The 11011-nt window shown below is 41.3% G+C and overlaps 1 protein-coding gene across 1 annotated transcript; it reads left to right on the forward strand.

Moving 5' to 3' along the window:
- Window positions 1–68: 68 nt before the first annotated feature.
- Window positions 69–10524, forward strand: LOC115586314 (myosin heavy chain, fast skeletal muscle). The gene is made up of 39 exons (XM_030425250.1): window positions 69–275; window positions 350–493; window positions 595–751; window positions 845–872; window positions 953–1058; window positions 1154–1246; window positions 1330–1393; window positions 1475–1573; window positions 1667–1770; window positions 1924–2062; window positions 2206–2324; window positions 2588–2737; window positions 2837–3007; window positions 3096–3396; window positions 3495–3565; window positions 3669–3756; window positions 3895–4012; window positions 4096–4219; window positions 4408–4544; window positions 4630–4885; window positions 4966–5208; window positions 5292–5468; window positions 5549–5694; window positions 5790–5880; window positions 5979–6368; window positions 6479–6605; window positions 6693–6811; window positions 6891–7087; window positions 7382–7565; window positions 7672–7837; window positions 7995–8119; window positions 8216–8524; window positions 8619–8822; window positions 8941–9066; window positions 9158–9328; window positions 9420–9524; window positions 9645–9740; window positions 10166–10297; window positions 10419–10524. Exons 1-39 carry the CDS (start codon window positions 69–71, stop codon window positions 10437–10439), a joined length of 5805 nt encoding a protein of 1934 aa, XP_030281110.1. The 3' UTR covers window positions 10440–10524.
- The last annotated feature ends 487 nt before the right edge of the window (window positions 10525–11011 follow it).

Consider the following 11011-nt stretch of genomic DNA (forward strand, 5'->3'; position numbering starts at 1 on the left):
CCTGAGTTCAAAACATTGGACTAAACGGCAGTTCTTCTGTCATTGTGTGACAGACATAAGCCGCAACCATGAGTACGGACGCTGAGATGGCCATTTATGGCAAAGCAGCCATCTACCTCCGTAAGCCAGAGAAGGAGAGAATTGAGGCTCAAAACAAACCTTTTGATGCCAAAGCTGCCTGCTACGTTGTTGATGCTAAGGAGCTGTACTTGAAGGGAGCAATCATCAAGAAAGATGGTGGCAAAGTCACCGTCAAAGTCCTGGATACTCAGGAGGTTGGTACCATGAATTCAGTGTCAACTAAGATTAAATATGATCAGTTCTAATTGTGACTTATGTCCTGTTGCAGGAGAAGACATTTAAAGAAGAAGAAGTCACTCCAATGAACCCTCCCAAGTATGACAAAATTGAGGACATGGCCATGATGACCCATCTCAATGAAGCCTCTGTGCTGTATAATCTCAAAGAGCGTTATGCAGCATGGATGATCTATGTAAGACAATCTGCCTAATGCGAAAAAGAGAAATATTGAAAAAGGCTAAATACTTGTAGTATGACTACAGATAACTGTTGATTCTCTATGATCACCTTTAGACCTACTCTGGGCTGTTCTGCGCCACTGTGAACCCCTACAAGTGGCTCCCAGTGTACGATGCTGAAGTTGTCAGTGCCTACAGAGGCAAGAAGCGTATGGAGGCTCCACCCCACATCTTCTCTGTCTCTGACAATGCTTATCAGAACATGCTTACTGGTAAGTCAATAATATAACAGAGTAGCAGTCATCAGTATATGAGGTTTCTGTCGCAGGAAAACCTACTTAAGTCCTTTCTTTTTCATTCAACAGATAGGGAGAACCAGTCTGTCTTGATCACGTGAGTTGCACATTTGATGACTTTGTTAAAGATAATCAAATATCTTGATCAAATTGTAATAACTCTGTCTCTATACCTAGTGGAGAATCTGGTGCTGGAAAGACTGTGAACACCAAGCGTGTCATCCAGTACTTTGCAACAATCGCAGTTTCAGGTGGAGAGAAAAAGAAGGAATCCAAGATAGGAGTATGTTACTGCATGACAATTAACATTCAGTGTTCCTTGAAAACTGACTATTTTTCCAGTCATTTTCTGATATTGATTCTAAACCTTGATTATAGGGCTCTCTGGAGGATCAGATTATTGCAGCCAATCCTCTGCTGGAGTCCTATGGTAATGCCAAAACTGTGAGGAATGACAACTCCTCTCGTTTCGTAAGTATGGAGGGATTTCTACACATGAAAGAGGTCTTGTTAAACATGTGCAGGAATGTTATAGATGTCTTTGTTCCAAATAGGGTAAATTCATCAGGATCCATTTCGGCACAACTGGCAAACTGGCTAGTGCTGATATTGAGACATGTAAGTGACAATTCTCAAAGCACATGCACATGATTAGGTTAGACATTTGGCCAGGCTTTAATTTATGAACATCTTTTATAGATCTGCTGGAGAAGTCTAGAGTGTCATTCCAGCTTCCCGATGAAAGAGGCTACCACATCTTCTACCAGATTATGACCAACCACAAACCTGAGCTGATTGGTAAACAGATTGAGTTGTTGAAAAGTTTTAAACTTGTTTACAGTTTTATTTTGCAATGATCTAATGAGTTTGTCAACTCTTTCTGATCTGCAGAGGTGGCACTCCTTACAACCAACCCCTACGACTTCCCCATGTGCAGCCAGGGTCATATTACTGTGGCCAGCATTGATGACAAAGTTGAGCTGGAAGCCACTGATGTAAGTGATCAGCTTAAAATACTTCACTTTACAAACAAGTGATTGTTTAAAATACTTAAAGATTTTGTTTATTAAATGCAATATCAAAACTGCGCTTCTCAAAGTATTTTCAAGAGTGATTATCTTTTGTGTGGAAACCTCTTTTGAAAACAGAACGCTATTGATATCCTGGGCTTCAATGGTGAAGAGAAGATGAGCATCTACAAGATGACTGGCGCTGTGCTCCATCATGGTAACATGAAGTTCAAGCAGAAGCAGCGTGAGGAGCAGGCTGAGCCTGATGGTACAGAGGGTGAGTATTAACTGTAAACTCAAAGTGAAGGCTTAGGAACAACAGCAGAAAAAATTTTGATCAGGCTAGTTTCTCTTAGATTATAATGGAAAATCCCAGCCACATACTAATGAAATGACAGTAAATCACTGAACTGTTTCTAGATGCTGACAAGGTTGCTTACTTGCTGGGTCTGAACTCTGCTGACATGCTGAAGGCTCTGTGCTATCCCAGAGTAAAGGTCGGAAATGAGTTTGTCACCAAGGGACAGACTGTACCTCAGGTAATTGAGATACGCCGGTGTCATGTTTTTGTTTTGCATTTATATTAGTCCACTGTTGGTTTGTGGCATTAGATGCACTTTGCAAGTTATCTCTAGTTTTGATTAGTTCCTTGTATGTCAACAAATGGCTCAGAGACGAATATTACACTTTTAGGGTTTGATTCTTTTACCTCATTTGCATCTTTAGAGGAAATTCAAAATAGCAGTAAGCCATTATTTAAAAAAATGGAAAAAACTTGAATTGATTCATTGTTTTTATTCAGGTGAACAACTCAGTGCCTGCTCTGGCCAAGTCTATCTATGAGAGGATGTTCTTGTGGATGGTCGTCCGTATCAACCAGATGCTGGACACAAAACAGTCAAGACAGTTCTTCATTGGTGTCCTGGATATTGCTGGCTTTGAAATCTTTGATGTAAGCGTCATTTCCAACAATTCAACAGCCAATGATTTTAATGACAAAACCATTCTTATTGCCTGCAAGGTATTATGCTGAATCTTTGTACCCTCACAGTATAACAGCATGGAGCAGCTGTGCATCAACTTCACCAATGAGAAGCTGCAACAGTTCTTCAACCACCACATGTTTGTCCTGGAGCAAGAGGAGTACAAGAAGGAGGGTATTATCTGGGAGTTCATTGACTTTGGCATGGACTTGGCTGCCTGCATTGAGCTGATTGAAAAGGTAATCATTTAAACATTTTGTGATTGTAAGTGTTCTTAATTTGACATAATCTATCACTTAATGACATATTTCTTCCCACTTTTTAAAGCCCATGGGTATCTTCTCCATCCTTGAAGAGGAGTGCATGTTCCCCAAGGCCACAGACTCATCCTTCAAGAACAAGCTGTATGACCAGCATCTTGGCAAAAACAAAGCTTTTGAGAAGCCAAAGCCAGCCAAGGGCAAGGCTGAAGCCCACTTCTCACTTGTGCATTATGCTGGTACTGTGGACTACAACATCTCTGGCTGGCTGGACAAGAACAAGGACCCACTGAATGATTCTGTTATTCAGCTGTACCAGAAGTCCCCAGTTAAGCTGCTGGGTCATTTGTATCCACCTGTAGTTGAGGGTATGATCCTATGAACTACACTATACTCAAACATATTTTCAAGGCATGTTTTTATGTAAAGTTCCAAACAAATCATGTCTACATAAAATTGTCAACAGAGACTGGTGGTGCAAAGAAGGGAGGCAAGAAGAAGGGTGGTTCCATGCAGACTGTGTCTTCACAGTTCAGGGTAAGGTGATACATTTCAAACTTGGGTATAAAATCATATGTGTGTATACTCAACCTTACAATTGTGACATTTCATGACAAGTGTTATCATTTTGGATCTACAGGAGAACTTGGGCAAGCTGATGACTAATTTGAGGAGCACCCATCCTCACTTTGTGCGTTGCCTGATTCCCAATGAATCAAAGACTCCAGGTACAGAAAACATCATTTTAATAAATTCTGTGCGGGATGGTTTTGTGTTACTGGTAATGTTTACTTCATGTTGTGCTACTTTAATGAAGACACTATTGATTCAAAGAACTAAGTGAGGAATGTCTTTTTAATCTAAAGGTCTGATGGAGAACTTCCTGGTCATCCACCAGCTCAGGTGTAACGGTGTGCTGGAGGGTATCAGAATCTGCAGGAAAGGTTTCCCCAGCAGAATCCTCTATGCTGACTTCAAGCAGAGGTATCAATTGATATTTTAATTTAATGTAAATACCAACGGCTATTTTGTTTTTACCACACTAACCATTAACCTCTCATAAAAAGGTACAAGGTGCTGAATGCCAGTGTCATCCCTGAGGGCCAGTTCATTGATAACAAGAAGGCTTCAGAGAAGCTGCTTGGATCAATTGATGTTGATCATGACCAGTACAGATTTGGACACACTAAGGTAACCACCTTGACTGTTGTCAATAATTGTGATGGGAAATAACACCATGGGCCAAAGAAATCATCCAATGAAATAGCACTGTTGTTTTTAAAGCGAGAGACGCAAAAGTTCTTCTGACCTCGATTCTTATTATTGATTCTTATCATCGCTCACCTATTCTGAGGTAAATTGTTGATTTTGTGGTTCAGGTGTTCTTCAAGGCCGGTCTGCTGGGTACCCTTGAGGAGATGAGAGATGACAAGTTGGCATCTTTAGTCGGCATGATTCAGGCAATCTGCCGTGGTTACCTCATGAGAAAGGAGTTTGTTAAGATGACCGCACAGAGGCATGTTAATACAGCTTATTTTCAGTGCACAATGGGGACATAAATAAAATGTACTTTGTCTGTAATAGCAACTTCTTGTCCACAGGGACGCCATCTACACCATCCAGTACAACGTCCGCTCATTCATGAATGTGAAACACTGGCCATGGATGAAGGTGTATTACAAGATCAAGCCTCTGCTGAAGACTGCTGAAACTGAGAAGGAGCTGCAACAGATGAAGGAGAACTATGAGAAGATGCAGTCAGACTTGGCTACTGCCCTGGCCAAGAAGAAGGAACTGGAGCAGAAGATGGTGTCCCTGCTGCAAGAGAAGAATGACCTGTCGCTGCAAGTGGCATCTGTAAGTACCCATCAACAGAGAGTTGTGCTTTTCCATGTTTTCAGTGTTGAGTGCTAACATCTTTTTTCATAATAAACTAGGAATCAGAGAATCTGTCAGATGCTGAAGAGAGATGTGAGGGACTTATCAAGAGCAAGATCCAGCTTGAGGCCAAACTCAAAGAGACAACTGAGAGACTGGAAGATGAAGAGGAAATCAATGCTGAGCTCACTGCCAAGAAAAGAAAGCTGGAGGATGAATGCTCTGAGCTAAAGAAAGATATTGATGACCTGGAACTTACCTTGGCCAAAGTGGAGAAGGAGAAACATGCCACTGAGAACAAGGTTGGAAAACATCAAGTTATTTAGCATATCACAGAACATTTCCGGAGTACCATGTAATAACAACATATTTCTTGCAAATTTAGGTGAAGAACCTGACTGAGGAGATGGCCTCTCAGGATGAGAGCATTGCTAAGCTGACCAAGGAAAAGAAAGCCCTTCAGGAGGCTCATCAGCAGACTCTTGATGACCTGCAGGCTGAGGAAGACAAAGTCAACACTCTGACCAAGGCCAAGACCAAGCTTGAGCAGCAAGTGGATGATGTAAGTTTACAAACTCACTAGGATTGCTAATGCAAGATTTGACTTGAACGTGATGATTTAAAATTCATGTTACTGTTTAGCTTGAGGGTTCTCTGGAGCAAGAGAAGAAGCTGCGTATGGACCTTGAGAGAACCAAGAGGAAGCTGGAGGGTGATCTGAAACTGGCCCAGGAATCCATCATGGATCTTGAGAATGACAAGCAGCAGTCTGACGAGAAACTGAAAAAGTAACAATGCTTTTGAATTTGTTAAACAAATACTGTTTTAAAGTAATGGTCAACGGTATGAATTCATACTATGTGCTTTATTTATTATTCAACAGGAAGGACTTTGAAGTCAGTCAGCTCCTTAGCAAGATTGAGGATGAGCAGTCAATGGGTGCTCAGCTTCAGAAGAAGATCAAGGAGCTTCAGGTGACACATTTTGTTACATGAAAGAATACTGCATACATTCCAATTTTCTAAATTAAACTTGAAAGTTTGCTGAAAGAAAAAAAACCTACATTCAATAGGCTCGTATTGAGGAACTGGAGGAAGAGATTGAGGCTGAGCGCGCTGCTCGTGCCAAGGTTGAAAAGCAGAGAGCTGACCTCTCCAGGGAACTTGAGGAGATCAGTGAGAGGCTAGAGGAGGCCGGTGGTGCCACTGCCGCTCAGATTGAGATGAACAAGAAGCGCGAGGCTGAGTTCCAGAAGCTCCGTCGTGACCTTGAGGAGTCTACTCTGCAGCATGAAGCCACTGCTGCTGCTCTGCGCAAGAAGCAGGCTGACAGCGTTGCTGAGCTGGGAGAGCAGATCGACAACCTCCAGCGTGTCAAGCAGAAGCTGGAGAAGGAAAAGAGTGAATACAAGATGGAGATTGATGACCTCTCCAGTAACATGGAGGCTGTTGCTAAAGCAAAGGTACACAATACATTAAATGGCATTTAAAAAATATAATCAGTATAATAAATAAGGTCAATAATAATATGAATCTGATTTCTGATGTTGATGATCTCCATTCTCTTTACCAGGGAAACCTTGAAAAGATGTGCCGTACTCTTGAGGACCAACTGAGTGAACTGAAGACCAAGAATGATGAAAATGTCCGTCAAATCAATGACACGAGTGCACAGAAAGCACGTCTTCTGACAGAAAATGGTACTTATAATGTTGTCAGAGAATTATCTGTTGTGTATATGAGAAACAGTGACACAAACTCATGTGTCATGACATCTTTCACACAAGGTGAGTTCAGCCGTCAAATTGAAGGAGAGGAAGCTCTGGTCTCCCAGCTGACCAGAGGCAAACAGGCCTTCACACAGCAGATTGAGGAGCTGAAGAGACAGACTGAAGAGGAGGTTAAGGTAAGAAATGATCAAGTGTGATAAACTTCATGTGTGTTATTTAGACATTTCGCACACTGAATATTGTGTCTTATACCAGGCCAAGAATGCTCTTGCCCATGGACTGCAATCAGCCCGCCATGACTGTGACCTGCTGAGGGAGCAGTTTGAGGAGGAGCAGGAGGCCAAGGCTGAGCTGCAGCGTGGAATGTCCAAGGCCAACAGTGAGGTAGCTCAGTGGAGAACAAAGTATGAAACTGATGCTATCCAGCGCACTGAGGAGCTTGAGGAAGCCAAGTGAGTCTCATTCCAGAATTAAAAAGCCACTGGGGAGAAAACAAATTGCAGTAACACTTTCATATATTCACCTTGATAGTTAAGACATGAATTACCATTATGACATAAATATGAGGCTTCTAAATTGTTCGACCGTTTTACAACAACTCTTTTTTTTTTTACAAAGGAACATTTAAACAGAAATGTCTATTTCTTAAACATAATTAAAAGGCTTAAGATATCTAATGGGTACATCAGGGGTTAGAAAACTAGCATTGCAAGGTCTTGAGAGACATCCATATCTATTTCAAACAGGAAGAAGCTGGCCCAGCGTCTCCAGGAGGCTGAGGAGCAGATTGAGGCAGTGAATTCCAAGTGTGCTTCTCTTGAGAAAACCAAACAGAGGCTTCAGAGTGAAGTGGAGGACCTCATGATTGATGTAGAGAGGGCCAATGGACTGGCTGCTAACCTGGACAAGAAGCAGAGGAACTTTGACAAGGTGGCAACATTACCATTCAGCGATGTGGCTGAACACAAACAATGGTTTACATGTTTATCTTACCTTTATTTTGCTGCATAAACTGATCAGTCATTTTGCTATTCAGGTGTTGGCAGAGTGGAAACAGAAGTATGAGGAGGGTCAGGCAGAGCTTGAGGGATCTCAGAAAGAGGCTCGCTCTCTTGGCACTGAGCTGTTCAAGATGAAGAACTCTTATGAGGAAGCTCTGGATCAGCTGGAGACCATGAAGCGTGAAAACAAGAACCTGCAGCGTGAGTTCAACCACATTATGTACCAAATTGTAATGTAATAAACACATATATCTTAAACTGAATTTAACACATGTATACTTGTTATGTGTATAAATATAAGCATGTATATTTACTATTTGAGGCTTAACAGTATAAAAACACATGCATGTCTCTGCAGAGGAGATCTCAGATCTGACTGAACAGATCGGTGAGACTGGTAAGAGCATCCATGAGCTGGAGAAGGCCAAGAAGCAGGTGGAGACAGAGAAGTCTGAGATCCAGACAGCTCTTGAAGAGGCTGAGGTATATATCTTCTTCTACTTGAAAAAAAAAGAAAATTGGAAATGTATTATGAAAGGTTTGAGGGCAGAGGTTTATTTTATTGTTTTTTATAATAAGGGAACTCTGGAACATGAAGAGTCCAAGATCCTGCGTGTCCAGCTGGAGCTCAACCAGATTAAAGGTGAGGTGGACAGGAAGCTGGCAGAGAAAGATGAAGAGATGGAGCAGATCAAGAGGAACAGCCAGAGGGTGACTGACTCCATGCAGGGCACCCTGGATTCTGAAGTCAGGAGCAGGAATGATGCCCTGAGAATCAAGAAGAAGATGGAGGGAGACCTGAATGAGATGGAGATTCAGTTGAGCCACGCCAATCGCCAGGCTTCTGAGTCCCAGAAGCAGCTGAGGCTTGTGCAGGCACAGCTGAAGGTATAGTAAGACATGCAGTTGTTGCACAGACTATGGTCAGTGTAACTACATTTTAGCATCCATGCAAATATATTTGCTGATATTATTTCACCAGGATGCCCAACTGCACCTTGATGATGCTGTCAGAGCTCAGGAAGACGTCAAGGAACAAGCTGCTATGGTGGAGCGCAGAAACGGTCTCATGGTAGCTGAAATTGAGGAACTTAGAGCTGCTCTGGAACAGACGGAGAGAAGCCGCAAAATTGCAGAGCAGGAGTTGGTGGATGCCAGTGAGCGTGTTGGACTTCTGCACTCTCAGGTGAATAAACACATTTCACGTCACTTCTTCAATTATTCAAAATCTAAATCAGTTTTTAAACAACATGGGAAAAGTAATCATGTGATGACTTAATGAACTTAATATGATCACATTTTAGAACACAAGCCTTATGAACACTAAGAAGAAGCTTGAGACTGATCTGGTCCAGATCCAGAGTGAAGTGGATGACACTGTTCAGGAAGCAAGGAATGCAGAGGAGAAGGCCAAGAAGGCCATCACTGATGTAGGAATACATTTTCTTTCTTCTTCTATTATCCAACTAAAATGTGCTTTTTCAATACATTTCCAAGTTACATTTACGCTGTCTCCTCTAGGCTGCCATGATGGCTGAGGAGCTGAAGAAGGAGCAGGACACTAGCGCTCACCTGGAGAGGATGAAGAAGAACCTTGAGGTTGCTGTTAAGGATCTGCAGCATCGCCTGGATGAGGCAGAGAACCTGGCAATGAAGGGTGGCAAGAAGCAGCTCCAGAAACTTGAGTCCAGGGTAAGAAAATTCTGTCAAGATTTGTACAGTCAAACTAATGTAAGAAAACATGTTTATTCTTAATATTATATACATGTTTGGTTTTGTGAAGGTGCGTGAGCTGGAGACAGAGGTTGAGGCTGAGCAGAGACGTGGAGCAGATGCTGTTAAGGGTGTCCGCAAATATGAGAGGAGGGTGAAGGAGCTCACCTATCAGGTATGGTCACTTCGACAGTTAGCATGTTCACATCCACCTAAGATACTTATTTATATACAATGAAATCATGGTGACATGTACAATTACTCTGTACTTTTCCTTTTCAATTCATTTTCACAGACTGAAGAGGACAAGAAAAATGTTACCAGGCTGCAGGATCTGGTTGACAAGCTGCAACTGAAGGTGAAGGCCTACAAGAGGCAGGCTGAGGAAGCGGTAAGGAAAACACATAAATTCAAAATACTTGTTGTGTAACATTTTAAATTCATACAAAAAACTTTGCTCTTTAAACATATTTATTTAGATCAACTAAAATCAAAGGACAGGGAACTTAAAGAACATCTCATTTGCAAAACGTTTGATTTTTGTTTTGCATTACTTAACTGTAATAATAACACATCATTATGAATAACTGATACTCAAAGTAAGAAGATTAAGGAAAACTGACATAATGTTTACTAATAAGACACATTAATATACTATTACATATAGGTCAATTATGATTGGAAAAGTAGATATCAATCATAATAACTGTATCAAGCAATCCATTAAAATTGTGTGACTGTTATTAATGGCAGTCATGATCATGAAGCACATCTCACATAAAATATATACCTTTAAACTTTAAAATTGTATCACAGGAGGAGCAGGCCAACGTTCATCTGTCCAAGTGCAGAAAGGTCCAGAACGAGCTGGAGGAGGCTGAGGAGCGCGCTGACATTGCAGAGTCCCAGGTCAACAAAATGAGAGTAAAGTCCCGTGATTCCGGCAAGGTAAATTTGCAATTCTGTGTTGTAAAAAACAAGCCAAATTTATATTCAAATGTTGAATGTTGACAGTTGACGTGTGAAGTTGATGGAAATTAAACCAATAACTCAATGTTGTGTGTTTTAGGGAAAAGAGGCAGCAGAGTAACGCGCTGGCTGATCAGGAGTTTTATAATCATATAATATGATGTGAAATACACTGTATAAATAAATGTTTACTTCTCACTCTTAAATTGCTGTCTGCTTGCTCTCTTTCATCTTATTGTGTCTCCAAGACCTGAAAAACTGGATGGATGAGTGGCTTAATCTGAATTTTTACATTTCTGTGAATGCCAAAGGTAAAGTTGAGTGGGAACATTTGTCTTTAACGTTTGACCTGTAACTCACTTCCAGCTAGAGCGATGCTTCTGTTCTGGTTTTAGAATAATCCTGTTGTTTATTTCTTGGGCTAAAATATTTAAAATCATGGGAGATAGCTCCATGTAAGCATGGATAAGCCAAGCTTGGCCTAGCCTTTACAGTAAACTCCCTCAAACTGCCAGCACACACCAGTACATAAAGTTTTTCATTAACTGCCCTACATGTGTGATAAATGTAGGTGGTGTCACTGTAGATTTTGTCATACTGAATCATGGCAAAGGGGAAGAAAAATCATCAAATTCTGCTATTATCAACTAATGATTTATTCTCATGTCATGTGGAGGCTTAAAGAGCAAGACT

This window comes from Sparus aurata, chromosome 8 (genome assembly GCF_900880675.1).
Source record: "Sparus aurata chromosome 8, fSpaAur1.1, whole genome shotgun sequence".
Classification (NCBI taxonomy): domain Eukaryota; kingdom Metazoa; phylum Chordata; class Actinopteri; order Spariformes; family Sparidae; genus Sparus; species Sparus aurata.

Coding starts and splice junctions, on each gene's coding strand:
- LOC115586314 (XM_030425250.1), top strand. CDS start 69: ATGAGTACGGACGCTGAGATGGCCATTTATGGCAAAGCAGCCATCTAC. Junction 3,566..3,668: donor CTGTGTCTTCACAGTTCAGG/GTAAGGTGATAC, acceptor TTGGATCTACAG/GAGAACTTGGGCAAGCTGAT. Junction 10,298..10,418: donor AGTCCCGTGATTCCGGCAAG/GTAAATTTGCAA, acceptor TGTGTGTTTTAG/GGAAAAGAGGCAGCAGAGTA.